The sequence below is a fragment of the Psittacula echo genome (assembly GCF_963264785.1).
Source record: "Psittacula echo genome assembly, chromosome: 4".
NCBI lineage: Eukaryota > Metazoa > Chordata > Aves > Psittaciformes > Psittacidae > Psittacula > Psittacula echo.
The window spans coordinates 26067454-26090739 of record NC_137738.1 but is presented as its reverse complement, the minus strand read 5'-3'; the positions used below and the strand labels follow the sequence as shown (position 1 = coordinate 26090739).

The 23286-nt window shown below is 37.8% G+C and overlaps 1 protein-coding gene across 2 annotated transcripts in view; it reads right to left on the bottom strand.

Moving 5' to 3' along the window:
• Positions 1-12123: 12123 nt before the first annotated feature.
• PLD5 (phospholipase D family member 5) overlaps positions 12124-23286 on the bottom strand; it is a gene marked incomplete at both ends in the record, with an annotated part of 176081 nt that continues 164918 nt past the window's right edge. For both annotated transcript variants that reach the window (XM_080615994.1, XM_080615995.1), the window contains 4 exons: positions 12124-12359; positions 14423-14537; positions 19087-19252; positions 21275-21414. In XM_080615994.1, the coding sequence (XP_080472120.1) occupies positions 12124-12359; positions 14423-14537; positions 19087-19252; positions 21275-21414 (657 nt within the window). The remainder of the gene's footprint in view (positions 12360-14422; positions 14538-19086; positions 19253-21274; positions 21415-23286) is intronic.

Sequence of the window (23286 nt, the reverse complement as noted above, 5' to 3'; positions counted from 1 at the left end):
GATGTCTCACTAGGTTGCTCAAAGACCTGTCCTCGAACACTTGACAACCACAGCTTCTCTGGGCAGCCTGTTCCAGTGTCTTGCTGTTCGTGTCATAAGTTATTTTGATGTAGTCCAGGTTACAGTTAGCTTTCTGGGCTGCAGGACCAAGTTGCCAGTTAATGCCCAATTTTTCATCCACCAGTATCCCCAAGTCCTTCTCGGCAGGGCCACTTGATCCATTGTAACTCTTTGGACATGACCACCCAGCAATTCCTTATCCATCTCACAGTCATCAATCAAACTGGTATATTTGCAGTTTAGTGGCAAGAATGTTGTGGAGGACTATATCAAGGGCCATACAGAAGTCCATGTAGATGATATCTGTAGTAGTTCTCCCCTGTTCACTGATGCAGTCACTCCATTGTAGAAAGCCACTGAATTAGTCAGGCTTCATGTGCTTCAATTTTATTATCATACATAAAATGTTTTTTCTTACATATGTCTGCTTTGCCTCCTGCTTATAACCCCAAGAAAAGGTTGGGGTTGAAGTGCTGAATGAGGCTTTATGGCCTTCATCTTTGTAGAGCTCAATTAGGCAGTTTTTAATTATTCATTCTAGAATTTGACAGATGCTGGTAAGCTCTCTGTCTTCTATTTTCCTTTAGTTTGTTTTGTTAGTGTGTGATTTTTGGTGTTGGTATTTTTTTTCTCCTAGTGTTACAACACCTACTTTGATAAATACTGTTTTCTCTGGTCTGATTAATAGGACAGTATTTCCAATTCCATTGGTCCTGTTCAGTCAAGGGAGAATTGGAAATTCAGAGATGGATCCAGTTTCCTGTTGGGTTGAAGTGTTCACAGGTAAACTGTATCCTGGAGAATATTGTGCATATAGTCTGACACCAGGACTTGCTGCTAAGGTTCAGATTTGGAGTGTGATAACTGTAGGGGTGTGAATAGTTGCATCTAAACACCAAAAGAAGCCAGGAGTAATTCCTTGGCTGTACAGCTAAGTGACACAGTGTGACTGACATCCAAGTGCCTTACCTGTCCTTTTCCTCTTTCCCTACAGTGTAGCTGTGGTGAGACTGCATTGAAAACAGTTGCTAAGTCATCTTGTCCTGTAATGCTGCAGCTGGGCATTGCCTGGGAGAGTGCTAGTTGTTGTGGGCCAACATGAAGAACAGTTGTGGTAACAACTCGGACAATACTAGGTACTGTTCAAGCTTGTACCATGCCCCTGTCTTAATTATAAATACAGTCAAAAGACTCCTTTATAGCCTGAGAGTCTGTTTAATGTTCACGCAGGATGGATATAGCCTGTGTGATAGAAACTGATGTGCCTGAAAGTGGGATTTACACTTAATGTGCCTGAACCTAAAACAGGAATGCAGGTTATATGTTGTGTTCCAATAGTTGCAAAGTTGGAAGTTGACTAGATGCTCACAATCACTCAGTGCCAGTGCTGCTCACAGACTCAGCAGAGCCTTCACTGGAGGCCAGATAGTCTGCCTGTATTGCTGGGTACACCTTTGGTATGTGTATGTGCATGTGCAGAAGACTGAGAGTTAGGGGCTAGTATCTGTGATTCAGTGCTCATGTCAGCAAGAACTGACAGAGACAGACCAGAAAGAATAACAAAAGCATTATGTACTGAAACAAGATTCTTTTATTTCAGTGCAGTACAAAGAAATAGAAGTTACTTTGCTTTGAATGAAAGTACTGAAACTAAAAGATTAAGCAGATGAAAATACATTCGTGTAGTACTAGAAATCCTTGGATATCAAAGCAGTGAAAAATGATAGCTATGATGCTGCAGCATTAATAAATAAAAATAAATATTTACATAGCTTTAATGCATTACTTCCTTGATTTAGTGTTACATCATTGTTAACTTAGTTTCCAGCACTGCAAGATAGAACTGACAATGCTTAGTCATCAGTCTTTCAGCCAGTGGTTACCCTATGTTTAAAATGCACTGGTACAGCAGCAGCAACACTGTGCCAAGCCACCTCTCCCAAACCTCACCAAAACCAAAGTCAACCTCAGTTCTGTTAACCTTGAACTTTGGTTATGGACAGTAACATGGTAAACAGTGGCCCCAGTTCACAATCAAATAACATGAACTCATTGTATCAAGTATGAGAAAGTATTGTTTAAATTTAAAAAAAAAAAAAAAAGAAAAAAATTGCTACATTGTCATCCTGCAGCACCAAACACAACAGCTGCTCGGTTTTGAACTTCAATTAGAACACTATTTTTCTGTTTGAATCAGTACAGGTCATCTGTTTTCCTAGTAAAAGCAGATGAGTTATGTTTTCAAAGGTGTCATATCATATGGATATTGTGGTTTGCGGTAGAGTCAACAGCCTCATTTACAGACTCAGGGTTTTGGTCGGTTTTGTTTTGTTTTTTACTTAAGTAAACATGAATTACACAGGTAGTCCTGTGAACCAAGCCCATTGTCAAAAGGAAGAACATTTCTTGCCAAATTAAAAGTCTGTAAGTAAGAACATGTTTTTAGAATGGATTTGAATAGCTGCTGTGTATGTTACTAAAATCATGTGTCTTCCTGCTTGCACTTTATACCAACACAAAATTTGGATAAACATGCAGGAAAATGTAGCATCATATAGAAAATAATGTGTAAAAAACCATTTAGTATCTTATATTAAAGCATTTACACTGCATAGGCATTCATATGAGGATATAGTATAATAAAACTCATCAAATATACAAGCATGCAGCAGTTGCCTTATATTCACAGTTCTAGAAATGACCACACATTGATATCCTCAAATACAAATTGGATTATCCAAAATAGATTTTGCAGCCACTCTCCTTTGCAGTGGTAAACTATGTTCTCGTGTGCATTGCAGATACTGACCTATATAACAGGCCTAAGCTATGCTTCTGTATGGTACACATCTGTGATAAATACTGTGTTTTGAAATAGGAAGGATAATGAGAAGTTACCCATACTTCCCATAGCAGAACTTGGAGACTACGCAGTGCTTGAATTGAACAAAATATATAAGCGTATTTATTGTATTCTCCTTAGAGAGTAACACTGCCACCTTGCCACATATCTAGCTACTGCATAAGCTGGCCATGCAGTTTTCAAAATAAGTTTAGACAGATTTTTTTTTCTATTTGATATTCCATCAGAAGAGGTATAGTAGTAAACTTAAATAGTATATATCCTTTTTGCTCTGCAAACTTTACAAAGAACTTCTGCTACTTCTAGGTTGTGTAGGGAACACAATGCAGTGCCAACAGCACACTCAGAGATTTAAAATACATTTGCAGAGAGGTCTTCTTTCTTCTGTTGAAGAAAATGGTGTTGGGTACAGTGGTGAGCTTGGACCACCTTAACTGTCACAAGATGACAGTACCCAGCTTAGACCCCCTCTGTGGCTGAATACCACCTGGAGGGTAAAGTTGAGGTCATGTGGCTTGAAGTTGTCTGTGGTTCTGAGTTGCTTGTTATTGCCTAGCTTGGCAGGTTAACCTGGTGTGTGACTCGAGGACAACAACAACAGCGAGCAAAATACCTGGAGGCAACGTGTGTGTTAGTTGCGCAAGGATTCAGAAACAGCATGTAGGAAATGGCTTGAAAAAGAAAAAGACAAGAGACAGAAGGGGAGATAGAGGAAACATTTGCCAATGAAAAAGTGGAGTGAGGAAAGGGAAAAGAGAGTATTGGGGCAGTGGCTGCTGTTTTCTCTGGTTTGTTTTTTTTTGTTTGGTTTTTTTTTTTTTTTTTTCCCAAAGAAAAAAGTATAATCCTCTCTGGAATGTTTAGTTCAGAGAGAAACGTTGCCCTTTGTTTATAAAAAAGTGAGTTTTGGCACATGTGTAATGTGGGAATGAAAAGGTGAGTAGATGGCTTTGGTATGTGCGATCAGAAATGGTTACATGGATGTATTTCTGTGCTGTGGGCCAGGTGTAGTTCATTATTCCAAGTTACTTTATATAGGCATATTCCTGTATTCTAGTAAATGGTATGTGGCCCTTTCTAGAGTGAGCTGTACTATTTCCTGTCAGTAGGACAGCAGTGGAGCAAGTCATTGTTCTAGATATGTTCCAAGCTCTTCTGGCACAGATGCTCATTTTTCCTTTGAGGATGTGTCTCCATGCATGTGTGTGGGGAGCTTCAGCTCTTTGTTTGGAATCTGATACAAGGCTATTTGGAATCTGAGATGGGGCTATCTGAGTGCTTTTATTCTATTAACTAGCACTTGGAAAATGGGCTTAAAGGTTATTTCAGTTGGCTTGCTTGCTGCCACAGATTTTGCTTTCCTATCATTCTCCAGATTTGTTCACTGTGACCTCTATGTTGACATCTGAAGACATAAATGCTGTGAGAAGTGATTTTTTTTTTTTTATGATTATTTGGCAGTAGGTTCTCTATAAATACAGAACCCCATTTTTTTGCCTGCCATTTAGGCTGTATACATGGACATTAGACTTCAAATGCTGAAACCTTTGTACCATGTATCAAACCTAGTGGTTCACAGCAGTTTAAATGTGGGGACTGTCCACAAACATAACAGTGTTTTGGTTTATAAATTCTGACTTCATTAATCTGAGGCACTGCACTGGCCTCTCATTCTTTTTCCAATTCTTTTTTAATTAACATTGGCAAAAATGAGAGTGTGTTCTGGTTTTGGTCCTGATTTCTTATGCATTTTAATATTTGTACTAGGTTCTTTGAGTCCTTCACTGAATTTGTCATTCATTTTTTTATTTTCCACAGGGAAAATTGTTATAATCTAGTTTGGAAACCTATTGTTATCTAGTTCGAAGACATAACAATCTAGAAATTGTTATAATCTAGTTTGAAGAATCTGGAGCTTATTAAAAGCAAATGTCACAGCTGTCTTGAGTATAGTGAGACAGAGGAAAAGGAGGTCTCCTGAGAAACCTGACAGTTTGCCACAAAGAAGTTAGCACTAAGCTCTGAGCCCTGAGTTCCTACAGGTATGTCAGCTGTGCACCACCTTTTGAGAATCGATAGAAGTTGGATATGTAAGACCTTTGCTTTTCATTTTGAAACTTTTATCATCAGCTCTATTTCTAATAGCAACCTGGGCTGTTCCTTGAAAAAAGGAGACAATGAATTCTCCATTTTTACCTACCTCTTTTACTCTTCTTAGAAAGTGAAGAAATTGATTCAGTTCCTAAAGACAAGGTGTATTTGACTTTTCACCTTTTCATGCCAAAGTTAGCTGCACATTTTTAGTCATTAGAAATCTGGTTGCATGGTAGAGTGGCTTACACAAGATTAAAATGAAGCCACCAGAAGAACCTCTACCTCATTTAAAGTTTGCCAAACATCTTCCCCACCACCCACCTTCTTTTTCTTCCAGATTTTGCATGTGTCTTTCCAGGTGGGGAACTATGTGAGGACGCTGGAATTATGTGTTTGAACTCCTTTATTATGCTTTCTCTAATATCACATCAGGTGGGGAATCACTCAAAGGACAAAAGCATGCTGAGCAGCCAGCAGTTTTCAGAAGCAGCAGATAACTAAAAATATTCTGTTTTCTTTGCTTGGCAGGCAGTGACAAGTGAAAACCTCAACTGGGTGGCTGAAGAAGCAGGAGACAGTGAGAGGACAAGTGAGAGCAGAACAGCTCTGTGACATTCAGAAAGAAACAGCTGTCACTTCTAGAAGCCTCCTGCTTTTCTGTCAAATTTCAAGAAAAACACTGAATACAGGTACAGTGTTACTGGAAGAATTACAAAAAAGGAATAATATGGAGTAATTGTATACTGGGCAAATCTACTTGAAAACATTTGTTAGCAAGTCAGTCAATAAAATGTTGTTCCACACACTCCAATTTGAAGAGCTGCTCAGTTTGTTACGTGCTGTCTTGCTTAGACAATGCCTTTAATCTTTTGTTTAAAGATTTGTTCCCAATTAAAATCCCCATTAAGTCTCTCAAAGTTACATTTGAAAATAATTGCAGCTCCTAAGTAATTTATGAACTTGATATAATAGCACTTGGGGGGAGGAGGAGAGCGTGGAATTTTTTATTTGTGTGATTACTTCGTCAAATTTGATTACCTGATACTTTTGCTTCGTTTTCACCAATTTATTAGGAGTTCAGAATGGTATCTGTCTGATTTGGCTGTATATTCAGGAAACATATGCAAATGCTGTATGTGATGTGAAATTTACAGGTGCGTGCTATGTTGTAAATCCTTGCTTATATAACACTAGGAAGTGCTAATGTACAAGGAAGAGTCCGATTTCAAATACTGCTTTACTTCTCAGTATCTGCTACATAGAAATTGATGGGCTTTTATTCATGCTGATTTCTTTCTCTTAAGTTTGTAGCTGTCAAAGGTTCCTTCCTCATTCTGAAAACAGTCATGGGAGTTCACTTGTATAAAGAAAAGCAAGGTGAATGCATAAGAAATACAGGATTTTCCAGGCAGAGAAACAAAATGTGAATGTAGCCCAGAGCTTTTAGGCCAGCACCCAGTCCATTAACTCAGTCTCATTCAAATTGGTTTGCCTCTGCAGCTATTTTTGCCCCTTCCTCTCTACCCTTACTACATTTTGTGCTGTTACAGGAGGGATAGATATTACTATGTGAGATGCAGTTCCCACCGGGTGCTCATGCAACACTGTTGTGATACATGTATTTGTATTATTCATGTTTGTCACCATGCAACATAAAAGAGCACAGAACAGTCCTCTGGAATGCTAAAGTTGTCAGCCATTTTATTATATTATGTTCTGTTCTGTAGCCTGAATCAGCCATCAACCTTATTTCTCTTCTTAAAGGGAAAACTGCCATGTTCATTTTACAGGATTAAAAAGATTTATTAAGGTCTTCCTGTAAAACTGCAGCATAGTGAACAAAAGAGCTGACTCTATTGACTATAGCAGAGTAATTCGCAGTAAAGTGATTTTTGTGCTGCGTGTATTTTGAACTTTATGGAAAACCTAACCTTGGTGTGTTAATGCAGTTGTAGCACATGAATATGGAATAGAAATGTGTTTTCATAAAAACCCAATTCGAGTTACTGTGTTGAACCTGCTCAGTGCAGCTGGATTCTTCAGTCAGATTCTCTGTAAATTCCTGATCTCAAGATTATTCAAACATACAATTCTCACAGACTTTTTCTTTGAAGCCCATGCAGGGCTAATCAAAACAGGAGGTACAATAGAAAGCTCCACTGTATTATAAGACTGGAATTCATCTACTGACTTCAGCATCCACAGAGTGTAAAGTATGAGTTCTTCTTTTCCTGTCTAAACTATTTTGAATGAGGTTTCTTTTACATGCTAGTTTGGCAAGCTTCTAAGGCATTTGTGCAAAGTGATGATGCAACAGCAACCTGATTTAACACTGAGAAATTCATAAATAACATCCAGCAGTAATTAAAGTGAAAAACTACAGCTAAGAAAAATAATTGCCCTACAGTATCAGTTGAGCTACTATACTCTGCAGTATTACAAGTGGAATATGTTTACTGGTGCCTTCAACTCAGGAGGTATCATTGTGAATTTTAAATACACCAAGGATTCATTCTGGGTTTTTTTTTTACGTAGACTGAATTGAATTAACAGTGATTAAAAAAACATTAATATATATGCAGAGAAGGGATAAGAGTGGAATTAAAACACAATGCCAGAAATTACTATCTGGAAACATACTATACATGTAGTTAGTATTTTTGTATTAAAATGAAGAGTTAACTTTGAAGTCCAAAATGGTTTTAAGATAACTTAGCACACTCTCTAAGGCCATTCTCAGGAGTCAAGCACATGATACTCAAGATGGGAATCTTTATAAAGGATTTCAGTTTGAAGAACTGGAATAGCTAGCTGATGTCTTTACCATCTTGGTGAGAAAGTCTGCTCCATTTTCAGTAAGTACACACTAAAGTCACAAAAAAACCCCCTATAAATTCTTTGACTGAGTTTCTATTTAGGGTTAAACGGCAGGTATTCATTTGCAGCTTTGTTGTTCAGTTTTTATGTATTCAAATCTCAATGAAATAGAAGAATTTAGGTAGCTAGTAGTATAGTGAATAATGGGTAGGTCTTAAAAACAGCTTTCTGAGGCATTTTGACTTGTTTCTAACACCCACAGAGCCTGGATTTACCCAAAGGAACACTTGGCCCTTATTGTGCAAAATTTCTTATTTTTCAGATCTGTTCCTTGTAGGGTACAGCTATGGATGTTGTGCCATGGCACATAATCCATGCTCTTCTGTCCTCGGAATAGAAGATGAGAGTAGTTGTGGATACTAATTCATGATTCAGGCAGAAAAAAATGGTAAGCCAGCCCAAAGCAACTTGAGACTTAACATGCAAGAATGGTAAAGTAACCACTGCATGATTTTTGGACTTCATCCTGTGCCTACAGCAATTCTGTGGTTATGCCTTTGGTATCAGCCAGGTGTTGGGGAAATTCAGATTTTACTTATTATTACACCTTGGCAGGACAGAATGATTCCGTGTTGTGTATTAGTTGATAATGGAGACAGGAGTATTTGTGAAATTCGGTTGTAAAACTGGGCTTAGGTAAAAATGCTCAAATTTAGATGTGCTTGTGATTTGGACCAACATCTCACATTCAGTTTTTGTCTTTTTGTGACTCTAGTTTTCATTACTAACCTGTAGACTACATAATATGTAGTTTCAGGAAGGTTGCTGTATGCCGCAGTACTAGATACATCTTTAGCAGGACTTCATGTGAGAAGCAGTTAAACAAAAGCTTGTATGAGTAAGGCACTAGTAAATGTTTGCAGCAAACAACAATTAGTCTGTATTCTTTAAGAATAAAGCCATTCTGTTTAGGAAATTGCCTTTAATATGACAGAGTTACCAATGCCAGTTAGAAGGGGATTAGAGAAAGTGCATCTTTTGGATTATGCCTGTGAGAAACCCCTGAATGCAGATCCTTAAGTTTGGAAATAGCCCATGCAATGCTGGTACTCGGGAGAGCTAAAGCAAGAGGAAGCAGGTCTAGATTCTGATCCCTCCTAAACCCATGTGCAAGCACTGTAATGGATTTGCTCCAGATTTATTTACAACGGTAATAAGATCTGAAGCCAAAATCAAGGCTGCTACAGCAAATCTAGTTAAACAGTAACAGTGCTAACCCAAAACAAATAATTGAGTATAATCCCCTTAAACAACTTCGAAAAAGAATCTGGTATTTTTAATTTCCTACTTGTTGAAGTCCAAGGATGCACTTTGTCATTTGGCTAAGGTAACAGACCAGAGCCTTCTGTACTACTTTGGAGCTGCTGCCATTCTAAACAGTTAGTAAAATATCTGAAACGAGTCTGCCAATCTGCATGTAGGATGGCTGACTGCTATTATACATCAAGAGTTGTTTAAAAAAACCCAAAACTTTTCTGTTCATAAAACCTCAACAAAATGCACTTTTAAAATGTACTTTTACATATCATTGCTTTTGGAGGCATCATTGAAGCACCAGTATTTGTTTATCAGGCCAGTAAGAATACATTTGTAAACTAATGCATCTGGCTAACATTCATGATTGTATTTCCCTAGCACCTGTCCAGTAAAACTACTACATCTGGCCCATTCATTGGATATACTAAATAGAAGGTCAGTGGTAACTCCAGTCTGATTTCATCACTAAATCCTCTTTTGTAAACAGAGGGCTTAGCTTCATCATCTGACAGAGTTCTGTTCCACTCAGATCGTCCATTATTACCTCCACTTTACAAGATGTCTTAAAACACTTAACACACTTCTAGTATCCATAATGCAAGAGGGAAAAAAATACATTGGTTCATTCCTGTATGTTACTGCCATGAGGTGCTACAATTAACAATGCTGGACAGTGGGGCTTTTTTGTTTGGTTGAGGTGTTTTTGTATCTTATCTAAGGACTAAGTATTAAGTTTATATCAAGCTTTAAGATCACCCATGCCTGGGGATATTAGAAGCTTTACAAATGACTGGCTTCTAAAGATGTGGTGGGGTTTTGTTTGTTTGATTTGGTATTCTTTAGCTTTGACTCAAGACTAAATTCATTGGAGGTATAACTCGGTTGAAATTTTCACTAGAATTCAATATGGATTAATACTTGCTTCTTAAACAAAACAAAAAAACCCCACCAAGTAAATTAAGTGCTGGGGATCATTCTCCCATACCTGCTGTACATATTCTAAATTATATACAGAAAGAAGAAAATACACAAATCACTCTTCACAAAGATCCTTCCTTCACTTATTTCTTATATGAATGTCAAGCTTTTCTGTTGGGGGGGGGGAGGTAATAAACAGCATGTGTGTCTGAGTATTAGAAAATGTTACTGAGCAGTAGAGCTGTGCAGAATCTGTTCCGTAAAAGTTGACAACTTTTAATTTTTATGTAACTGTTTTCAGTAAGATGATGTAAATCTTGGCAATTGCAAAACAAACAATTATTCTTTCTCAAAAGTGTGCCTTTTGTGATCATAACTGGTTTTGTGGTGCGTCTAGCTGGCAATTTGAAGTTGTGCATATGTTACCTTATTAGAATTTCCTAAGCTGTGCTTCCTTTAAAATAAATTTCAACTTTCTGTGACCTTGTAAATGAAACCAGTGTTTTGAAAGTCATGATTTTTAACTTGTTCATAAGATTAAAGTAGTATCTTGGGATGTGGTTGGTTTTCCTTCTCCTGTTTTCAAAGCGCGCCTGCAGTAATATACAGCCAGGTGCAAAAAGTCTGCATTTTGGGAAAAGTTCTGTGAAAGTTTAAAACCTGCAGAACACAGTTTGCTTTCATGGCTGTATTTGTTCCACAGAAGCAGAAGGATAGTAATGAAACATTTTTATTATGAAACGAAGCTATTACAGCTCTGACTAGAGGAAAATCATTGTCAAACATCTATATGCAATTTTTTGTTTAAGAGCAAATTCATACTTTCATGAAACAGGTGCTTCCTGGTGCAACCAAGTTGTGTTTGTAGAGGCACGCTGTTAACACTAGTTGAAACTGTGGCCTAAATAAAGGCATCACATTTCTGTTTGTGCTGATGGATGACATCCTTATGGATGACATTTGATCAAGAAATGCCATTTCATGATAATTTTTTAAGTAAAAGTTAAGTGTGAAATCAAACAAAATGACTGTGAACATTTAACAATTATTGCATGATTTTGCATAACCCTTGACCTTCCTAAAAAGCAGTATTTGATTTTTTTATATATGCATAATCTATAAAATATGATAACATGATGATGAGTCATCACGCAACTGCTGACTCTCACGTGATAAATACTAAACTTGGGGAAGACATTTCCTTGAGATTACAAAAAAAAAAAATTAGTCCTAGGTCTTTGCTATTAAGCCAGAGATTTTGTTAGATTAAACATACATCTTTTGAAATAACTATTATGTTGAAAGGAATCCATATTACTTTGATTAAAAAAATCCATTTATCTGAAAGGCTTTAGGGATTATGATGAATTTGGTGAGACCAACCCCAATCCCTCAACACCTTCTCATACATTTAGGAGATAGATAGATAGATAGATAGATAGATAGATAGATAGATAAATGAATTACCAGTCATGTAACTCTCATGTATTTTAAGGCTAGTTTGAAGACATAGAGGAGTGATACTCAAACTAAATGCTCAAATAAGGAAGTATTTGGGTGACTGGCTATTTATTTAAAGGGAATGATCTGCATGGTGAAAATTTGCTTATTCCATTATGTTTTCTAATACAGTAAACCTACCATCTACTTGAACATTAATAATAACTAATCTTAGAATTCTGCCATTTCATAGCATGAATCTTAGTTTTGCCTCACAGTTTGTTCTAGGCAGGTTTGCAATAAGGGAAAATCCTAAAACTGAAACAGAAAAATTGACACATGCTGTTAAATTAAAACACAGAACATTAAAATTAACGTGGAAGCAGAAATGACATTCAGTGTCAGAAGTTACAAACTTGAAAATCTTAAATAATTCAATATAGAGAATATAGTTTAAACAGTTTTTATATAAGTGTGCTTTTTCCTAAAAACACCCCCCCAACCGAACTTTTTTTTTTTGCTTTTTATGTCTTTTGTCTGTAAATATGAAAAGAAAGAGGGCTACAGCCCAGCGTCATTTCTTCATCGCCATACTAAACAGTATAATAGTCTTTCTAATTCACATTGCTCATGGCAGTCTTATTTGATGTCACTTTATTAAGTTTGTGATTAAAGCAGTTTGGGATTTTTGTTGGTTGTAAACTTTTGGCATAATGTGAATACCAGTCCCTTTCAAAAACAGCCTTGAGTTGCTTAATGATGCTTGTGCTGTTTCCCGCGTCTGCTTGGTTGATAACAAGGCCAGCTCCAGCATTCTGCGTAAAAGCATTGCCTACCCAATCAAAATTACCTACGAGTAAAGGCAGGAATATACAATGAGTTTCTGACACTAAAAAGAAAACAAAAAAAGCGATCTCCCCAAGGCCAATCCAGCATAATACAGTATAATTTGTCCTAGTGCTTACCTGGGCACAGGCAGAAGTAAGTTTTCTGTACTAGCAGGAAAGAAAAAACTCCATTACGTACCAGTGTGCAGTGCAGAGTTTCTGGAAGTTTAACAGCTCTAATCCTTCGTAAGAAGTGAAACCAGGTTCTTTTATTTATTCAGAACTAACTTGCTCTCCCGTTTGCGTATAGTGTAATATTACGCCATCTACTTTCCTTATCGGCCTTTTCAATGCCAAGAATCATTTTTTTTTTCTCCTGTGTAAACAATTTAAAGTAGATGGCAGTGCTGACCCAAACCAATAGATCTATCTTATCCAAGTTACCCACTGATAGATACTACTTCAGGAAAGAAAAGCAGGTTTTACTGCTTTATGCCAGTTATTACCACCGTTGTTGAAATCTAAGGTAACAAATGAACATTCCAAATCCTGGTGATCACAAGGCAAAGAGGTTAATTGGATTAATGGAGAACAAGTAAACCAAGTGTTTCAGTTATTTCTTTTTATTTCACTAGAACTAGAACTATTTAAGTTGTACATTTACAGCATATGCAGTATTTTGGAGAAAAAAAATGCTGTTAGTATAGGTCAGCTTTTAAAATAACATCTGAACATACATAAACATGAAGGTATCTGAGAAATTTATTCCTTTTATTTCAGTATCATTTCAGCTACTTCAGTAGCAAATATTAAGAGTTCTAAAGTTGCCAAGGATGGTAAATTGAAGCCTCATCATATGGGACATTTCTTCCTATGCTTTCAAGTAAAAGGTGTATCAGGTCCTTAACATATATTTGCATTGTACACAGCTTTCATTATGTATTTCTTTTATTTATGTATATGTAAGTATGTAAGGACAATGGGAAAGAAAAAAACCAACTCAGCTAAGAATCCATGCTGTGTAGACAGGTTCTAAGTTACTGAAATTTGATCTGGCTATTGAAATGAATTTAAAATAGAGTAAAAAAAATATTTGGGGGTACATATGATGGATGACTCATAAAACATTTGGGAGACGAGGAATAAGCTGCACTACTGGAAGTGAAAAATAAGATTTGGATAGGTTGAGAGCAGGGTAGGTGGGTGGGTGTGCTTAGAGCCCAGCAAGGTGAGCTTTTCAGAGTAGCTCTTGGTTGTATCTCTGCATGACTTGAGATTCTGCATCTCTGTGTGTGCATTGGCAGAACGCTTCTGGGTTGAAGCCTTTGCCCTCACTCATTGCCTCTGAAATTGCTGACTTTAAGCCCTTTGCAGTAAGAGTGAGGAATTAAGCTAGTAAAGCATCAAGCTGCAGCATATTAGAATGCATGTTTTCTCTCTTAGCTTTATAAAATCTTATGAGTTACCTTTTAGCTCAGTAGCAGCTAATCTGATCGTGCAGCTCATGCACAGCTCAAGCAGTCATATTTTTTTAAAAGGAAGTAAGTTATCAGCTTGTGTTCAGTAAGCATTTGATGAATAATGAACTTCTGCTAGAGACCTTACTTAAATACACCTTTAACCCCAATTACTATTTAGATCTGTACCTATTGTTAGGAGGGTATCTGAAATGCCATTGCAGTAAATGGAATAATACTTCAGAAGGTGAGGATGAAAGGCATCTGTACAACAGTATTTACAGCTTTAGTAATAACATGGGAAGTGGAGAACTGTGCATCTGCATTGGACTGTAGAAACAGGATATGTTAACATGCCAATTTATGCCTACTTCATAAAGTGTGCTGTATTTGTGTTCTCAGTCTCTTTTTAAACACTGAAAGCAGACTATTGCTTTTGAGAAACTGATTCCTGGGGGAAGGGAGAGAAGTTTTTAAATGAGAAGAAGCTGAAAGCTCAGTTTCCATCCAGGTTAGGAAAGAAATTAGCTATTACTTAAGCATGTCAGCTCTAGATTCCTCATTTACAAATGGGTGTTACTTCAGGCTTTTGGCAACAAACTAGAATTTCTTGAGATGTGGTTACTTACCAATATATGCAGCTCCATCAGTCACCATATATTTGTTACGATTTAATTTGGGAAGGGAAGTGTTCTTCTGTTCTTTAAGAAAGCATGCATTCTCTTCCTCAAGGTCAAAGAATTTCTGCCATAAAATAGAATGGACTTCAGGTTAATAAGAAAAGTTCTATAATAGACAGAAAAAAATACGGTCTGTTCCCTACTTTTTATTGAAAATGAGTTAGTGCTACAGAACAGCTTGAGTTTTTATAGCCAAGCATTAATTTTAATAAAACACTACACATTGTATTGCTGAGTAAGTTCTCATAGTTTATAATATTTGTTATGCCTTGGTATTCTGAGCTATACAAAGTGCATGGCTCTTGCATGCTAAAAGTAATACAGTGCCAGGTAGTAAAGGCTGTGGATTGAACAAAAAAATCCCCATCTTCGTGTTCTGCATGGTAAGAGCCAGGAACTTTTCTTTAGCTCGTTTCCTCAATCACTGAGGGAGGTTGGGGTTTACAGTCTGTCTCAGATTGGCAGGCACACCAATAACTGAATTAATATCTTTATATTCACATTGCAGTTTCCAACAGGATACTTGCTGATTTCAGAAACTTAGAAACTTCTCAGGATTAAATGTGATATGGAAAGATCAATTTTTCCAAACAAGAGGAAAATGCATCTGGTTTACCTTAAAGGGTAAAATCCCAATAAGATTTTTTAATTTTTTAGGGTATTTTTGTTTGATTGATTATTTTGGAGCTATAGGTACCTTCTGTCTGCATCAGCACCAGAAAAAAATGAGATTTTTCCAGTACAAATGTAAGTATTGTTTGTTTCATCAGGGAAAGCAATGTAACCTTATCTAGGTGTTCCTGCTCTGGCAGGGGGATTGGACTAGATGATCTTTTGAGGTCGCTTCCAATCTCTAACATACTGTGATACTGTGATACATAGAGAGAGATTCTAAAACCATAAGCAGAGAGTAACATGTTGAAGGAAAATTCAATATTTAATGCATTACTGGGAACCTGTGATTGAGGTGATGGTGTAGATGCTCAGAAGAAACCTAATTCACAGCATATCACCGGTACAAGTAACGGGCTATACACTGTACCCACTTAAGACATCAAAAAAATCGTATTAGAAAAACACCACCCCAAAACTCCGTGATCATTCTTGGGGGTCTGGGTTTTTTAATGCAAAGTTCATCTCTTGAACCTGTGCTCTTTTCGATACAAACCTGGAACAAATCTTTCTAGGTTATGGAGATGTCTTTCAGAGTAATATTGCTACTTTGAAAGCTCAACTGTAAAATACTAAATTAATTATTGAAATGTAGTGATCTCTGTGGTTGACTACATCATCAGCTTGATTAAAACTAAAAGAGCTTGTGTTTTTTTCGAGTGCCCTGATACCGGATGGTACTACGGTACAGACTTACGATGAGTAACTATCAAAAAGTTGTTTCCATAAACAGTCTCTCGATTTGGTATGTCACTGCATGCTTACTTACCTGTACATGGCCTTGTTATCTGGCACAGCTTAATGTTTGTCATGAGTTCAGATACTAGCAGAATTCCAAATACAGTTTTTTTGAATTCAGAAACAAGTCAAACAACCTGAACTGTTTGAGTGATTGCTTCATAAAGGTCACTAAAAAAGATTATTCTATGTAAAACTGTATTATCTGTCCTGTAAGTGAGATTTATCGTAGAACCATAGAATGGTTTCGGTTGGAGGGACCTTAAAGATCATCCAGTTCCAACCTCCCCTGCCGTGGGCAGGGACACTTCCCACTAGAGCAGGTTGCTCGAAGCTCCATCCAGCCTGGCCTTGGAACACTGCCACAGATGGGGCAGCCACAGGTTCCCTGGGCAGTTTGTTCCAGTGTCTCACCAACCTCACACTAAAGAAATCATATCTTTAATTAAAGATTTTTACCATCACTACAGTTACAGCATTCCACTTTTTAAGAAATTATAACAAACCATCTTAACAGCTGTAAAGGAAAGTTTAGTAGATATTAAGGATTAGTTCTTGGACAACATCAAGACTGTGTGCCTGAGGGACTGCGCTGCAAACATGTGCCCAGCACAGGAAGTAGGGGCACTTGGCAAGCCAGAGATCTGAAAAGGTGAATTTCTGGATAAAGCCAGAAGAAAATGGTTATGTTTTTCCTGGTGCAACAAAATGGGAATGGAGACAGGTATGCACAGGATCTGTGAACACACATGCACAGTTGATGGACACTTAGGGTGTCCCCTAGATGGACAGCTAGGGTGACAATCAAGGACAGGACTCACACAGGGATGAGGAACATGCTAATACTAATATTGCAAGGAATAGTGTAAAATGTGCAAATGGGTGAAGTATTCAATGCTAGAAAACAAAACATACAAGTTGTCATCTTCCCAGTGTTAGGAGAATTCACAAGAATTTACATACCTTCATGTGAAAATAGTCAAGCACAATAATCATATAAGCTTAGAGTTGTCAAATTTAAATAGATTCAGCAGAATTGCTGAATGGAAAAATCATATGTTAGTGTTCTGTTTGTATTACAACTTCGTAAGAGAAAATTTCAGATTCAGGAAGAGAAGAGGATTGAAAATGTAACATGCGCTCCGGCAACAGCAGAGAAGCTATTTAGTGCCTGACGGTACAGATACCAGTAGGGAGACCCATCTGCCCTCACAAAGACGATACGCATGTGTATCTTATATGAGCAAATGAACCAGCACTGGTGTCAAGTAGCACAGCCTAACATTCTCCAACATGCACCTTCAGCAGAAGTACTGTGTTAACAATACACCACCTTCTGCTAACATTTTATTAATCTTTTCCATTCTTACTTTAGGAGTTTAGAGCTTTAAAATTAAATTAGTGCTTAGGAGAAGAGGTTTCATAGCTAATTCATAACACTTTGTTTCAATTTGTAACTTAAGTTCTCTTAATATTTCAGTGTTCTTGTGTATAAACATATACAACATGTCTGCATGACAGTATTTTCTGTACAGAGTTTAGTTTCACTTTATGTTTGCTCATACCCAAATGAGAACCAAAAACGAAAAGAATTTTCCAGTAATTCAAAAGATCTAAGTTTAGTTTTCAGCTTGTTATCCTATTCCTCCGCACCCCAGTTTTGTTTCACTTTGACCATAGGTAGAACAGATGTCCAGATTCAAAAGAAATGGAGTTTTTAAAAACTAGTGCTCATCTTTCTTGCATGTTTTGTGAAGTAAAGGAGTGTCATGACAGAGCCTGTTCACAGTTTCAGCCAAAATCAAACAGATACCTGTAAACTCCCAAGTGTCAGGCTATTACTCGTACCAAGGCTTGTTTTAGGCAGTGATTTACCCAGTGTGTGGAACACGTGATGTGCAGCACAGAGATCACTGAGGTGCACTGTATCTTTACAGCTATTTAAATCTAGGGCAGTCTCATTTTTTACTGGAAGTGGTATTTTTATTTTCTACCTGCAGATATTCTAGCTAGAATATTCTACCTAGAAGAGATGTCTAGATTTTTTTTTCTTTTAGCATTTAGTTCTTGATGAGCTAAATTCTGTACTAAAGATTCTACCTGCTGCAAATAGATGGAAATGGATATGAGTACGTAGAGCATTAGGTGCACTTAAATAAAAAATAATTTTGAATACATAAATAGAATTCTGATGATAAACACAGAACAAGCTAGAAAATACTCAAAATCAAAGTGGCTTAAGCAGTGTCAGCCATGTATTGGCTTTTTGACTTAAAACCACACTTTATGCTGCTTCTTACCTAGGGAGCTTGTAATACAGTGTACATTACAACGAGAATCCGTATTTCTAGATATGCATAACTATCACTTTGTGTGTCTAACACTAATAGTACTTCATTTTAACAAGTGTAGATTTTAAAAAGTCAAAATGATTTAGTGGATTGTCAATTTAAGAAGTCATGTAATTCAGCAGGTTAAGACAGTTATTAAAAAAAAACCCCACCCAAACAGAAACCAACACCAGAAAACCAAACCAACCCCCCCCCCCAAAAAAAAAAAAAAGAAATTAACCCATGCTGAATTGATCCAAGATTTCTGATTGCCAGTGTGCCTCAATTCCATAAAACTGAACTGTGTCAAGTTTAAAGTGGTACCTACCAGACACTCTTTTCTCTAATACAAATGTAACAGATACGGTATTTCTCACTTCCCTGTATTGCGTGTCTAAAGTGGTCACATAATGGTGGTTCTAGTCTTCATAATTCTGATCTGTAGCCTGAATTTAATGTAAAGTCTTCATTATTTTTTCTTGTACTTGACTAAAGGAATAGTAGATGCTTACACAGCTGAACAGTAAGATTACATGAATCCCAACTAAAACACGCTTTTGTGCAGTCACATATATCAGCCAGTATAAACAAGAGATGACCACAGTTCACTCTATTAGCTTTGCAGTGAAAGACCAGATGTAGTGTTCTACCGCACAGACTGCCTTTTGGCATGATTCTGTTGTTTTGTTTTAATTTCTATAGTAGTTATTACTAGGAAAAAAATCAGTTCATTATGTTACATTTCCTGTATTATTTAATGAAATTTAAATGCTTTGATACTAACAGGAAACACCTCCCAGTTGTGACGTTTTCTTGATTTTTGGAGGGGAGGGGCTGGGAAATTTATTACAAAGCAATATGGATTATACTTACAACTTTCAAACTACAACTTGGAACTTCAGTGCAAATAGCTTTCAGAGATGAAACAAAGTTAAAAGTAAGGGGATCTGTGTCTCTTGAGAAACTTATGAGAAGTCGTACTTTAATACTTCGTAATACTAACGCTTCTCTTATCTTCCCATCTAAATATGGCCAGTACCTGTGAAGAAAGAATACAATATAGTCAGAACTTAAAAATATCTTGGATTTCTACACTGCCAAGTCTAGACATCATAGAGAAAATAAAACACATGTGAATTTCATTTTCTATCTGTTGGAGGAATACTGCTCTCATTTAAAAGGATTCTCACTAAGCAGATCTGCCAGCATCCCTTTTCTGTGGCATTCTGCCCTGCACCAAAATTGTCACTGTGGGGACCGTGAGGTTGAGCACATCTTCCATGCATGTAGGGGCACGGAGAGCTGCCAAAACACTTGCACAAAATACAGGTACCTTGCCTGCCTGTAGCGGGGAGGGTTACTCCTCCGTCACTGTGAGAGCAGTGGAGTGCTTGTGGTGCCACAAAATCTCAGGATGAGCTACAGCTAGAGGGTGCTGCTTACCCAGTCCAGGCAGAGGGACAAGAAGGGTTTACTGTTGGTTGAACCAGTAGGGAAACAGGAACATTGGATCCCTCCCTGGGTGACTTTTCTTCCTCTGTGCTGAGACCATACAGGCTAGGGACTGGAATGCCTTCTGTAACTTCTTGCTTGGGAAAAGGAGAGCTGCTGCTATGCAGGGTGCTGGCATCCTTCAGTAGTAGATGAAGATGGGTCATTTAAGGAGGATGCTACCTTTTTTCCTGATGACTGCAGAAATTCTGCCATGAATGGGATGGTGGCATCCATGGTGCTATTCTCACAATCTTTAATTAGCTTTGTGTTCCTGACCATCGGTGGGAGCAGGTCAGGACAGGCAGAATAAGACAAAATAAAACACATTTTCTTTATTCCAGCAGCATCAAGGCATTCAGCCTAATGAAATCTGAGCTCTACAATGCCAAAAAATAACTCACAAGTGAGAATTGGGAGCTGACAAGGTAGAGAAGCTGTGGCAGTGGCTCTAACACAAAGCCATGCTGTAGGGAGAATACTAAGAATTCAAACATTTTCCCTGGATCTCCCTAATCCAATAGATTTCTGAATTCTTCAGGCATGAGAATGGAGAAGGAGTGTAGGATATAACATCAATTGCAATACTGTAACAGTTCTAGTAAGATCATTTCCAACATGAGGGAGAAATGTGAGGGATGCACACTGTGAACATGAAATTCTTGCAGCTCTACCCATGGTTCTTTCACTGTGAGAGAGGCTGTGCAGAAAGTTTACTGGGAAAATTATAGTTATTTTTCTACAAATTTGAACAAAACATCTTTAATTATGTAAAACTGGAAAAAAGCACATAACCACATGTTTAGTTCCGCTTAATTCTGTTCAGATGAAGTGCAGGGATGGAATGGTGAGCTTTGATAGATGCTCTATTTGTTGTGTCACTAAGAGTCGGTGGGACCACTGGATATTTGCCTTCTGAGTTGGATGGTTTATTACACTGTGGCTCCAGTTTTGGGCCATGAGTACTTTTTTATGGTCCATATAAACAGGGTCTTTAAATATTACTTGGTTTTGTTTGTTTTTAGCAACTCTCAGTTAACCAAAATGTCATATAATTCAAATGCCATCTATGCTGAATTTGGAACCTATATGCCTTTTTCAATGAAATAACGACATCTCCTATGTTGTATACAAGAACTCTCATTATTTCTCTCTTAACACACACAAGCACACACTCAATCTCTCATTGAATATCTGTATAATACTCATAAAATGCCAGCATCTGTGGTATCAAGATAGAGGATATAATAGTGTAAGAGACAGGATTCATGTATAAGCAGGTTTTTGTATTCCTGGGTCCCAGTCACTTGCAGATGGTCAAACTAGACAATTTGTGATCTCCTTTGAAAGGCAGATCCAAAGCTTAGGACCCAGAACTGGAAACGTCTTCTTAGGTCCCAATTCTGCTCCCATTTAAGTCAATGGCAGAACTCTCACTGATTTCAATAAGAGCAGAATTGGGCCCCAAGAAATTGGCCCACAGTAGTAACTAATCTCCTATGTGTTCATTTTCTCCTGCAAACCCGATTGGCATTATGAGAACCTGCTAGTCCTGGACATAGACACTCACCGTTTAGCATTGGTGTCAATGACGATCGGCAAGTAGTCCATCACAGCTATGTATACAAACTGTTTTGCATCATCGATAACACTGTATATAGCTTCAATATCCAGGACTCTGTCCTTTGGACAGAAGAGTTTAGGTGAATTCTGTGAAAGAAAAAGTTCAAATATGGCATTTAAAATACGTGATTTATTTTCTCTTCCTCTCATTCTTCTTGAGATGGCAAGTAGTATCATTTATTTTAGTAGAGGATATTAACTGATACCTTCAACTGTCTTGCTAGAATACTCAAAGGTACAAAGGAGAGGTATTTGATTAACTTCCCTCTGAAAGCCTCACCATTTAGATGTAACTGGGGGTCAAATGTGGAAGACACAAACTTGAAAACATCCACTGTCATCAAGCAAACTCTCCTTCAAGTTATTTTTCAGAGAATTTTGTTCCGTAGACTCCCAGGACTGGTTACTATTAGAGTAATATCTGTGTGCTTGCCACACAAGCCTGATCCATCACTTGGGACCAGGGATTATGTCTGTTACGTCAGTTCTGTTTAAAGTTCCATGCTCAGTCACTGTCACAAGGAGATGCTGCAGTTTTGCAAGAAGCTGATCTTTAAAACCTACCTTCAGGTATAAATTAACACTGGTAAGAGGTAAGCCCAGCTTTCAGCTTTTCTGCCTTGTGTCTAGGGCTGTTGAATGTATCAGGAAGTATCACAGTATGTAAGAGATTGGAAGGGACCTCAAAAGATCATCTAGTCCAATCCCCCTGTCGGAGCAGGAACACCTAGATAAGGTTACACAGGAATGTGTCCAGGTGGGTTTGAATGTCTCCAGAGAAGGAGACTCCACAACTCCCCTGGGCAGCCTGTTCCAGTGTTCTGTCACCCTCACTGAGAAGAAGTTTCTTCTCAAGTTTAAGTGGAACCTCTTGTGTTCCAGTTTGTACCCATTACCCCTTGTCCTATCATTGTTTGCCATTGAGAAGAGCCTGGCTCCATCCTCGTGACACTCCCCCTTTATATATTTATATACACTAATAAGGTCACTCCGCAGTCTCCTCTTCTCCAAACTATAGAGACCCAGCTCCCTCAGAAGTGAAGCTGGCAGGAATTGCCCGTCTGTGGCAGAGAGGCCCAGGACCTTCTGCGCTTCTGCCTGAGCGGGGAGAGGGAAGTGGACCCCCCTGCCAAGGTGCTTGTGGGCAGCAACACAGTTCCTGGGAGCAGAAGTTGTTAAAGGCACTTTATTGAGCTACAGCAGGTGCCACTCACCCTTTTTCCTTGACAGCTGGACCTGCCAACCACTGGCTTCCTGCTGCTGTATCACCTCCTCACCTTTGTTACCTGCTTGGCTTGTAGCTGAGATGTAGATCAGGTTTACATCAGATGTAGATGTGTTTGCTTTAGGGACAGATTCTGGGGTTCTGATCAGTCTTGTCTATCTTTCAGTACAATGTCTATCACATTGGTTTCCTAATTACTGGCGGGTGTTCTTAAGGGTTTACTACAACTAAGTTCAGAAAATACTAGAAAATTAACTGTAGCAAGATTTCAAGACCAATATTCCAGATCGATTTCTGAACACTAATGAAAACAACCAAAACCTCTTACGTTTTATCAGCCAGTCTGGGAGATGACTATGTTGCCAAGCAACACTAAGCCATGATTCCGGAGTATAACAAAAAACCCAGCAAATCAGTGAGTGTGTTGTGCTGCTTGTTGTATACAGCACAAATATTGAACGTGAAATATGTTTTCAAAGAATGAGTTTCGACTCAAGACAAAGCGTACAGTGATTTTGTTAAATATGTCTGTTATCTGAAACTTTTAGGCTATTGCATGGAGATTTTGTTCTTACACTCTTACTATTTTCTTAAAGTTTTAAGTTACAGAACAGCTGAAGAAAGGAATTCTTATGCTTTGTCTTTTTCAGATGCATTCAATATAAAGACTGGAAGGTGAACAACCTTTAGAAGATAATTAAAAGAAAAACTTCTGTTAAAGCTCACTGTAACAA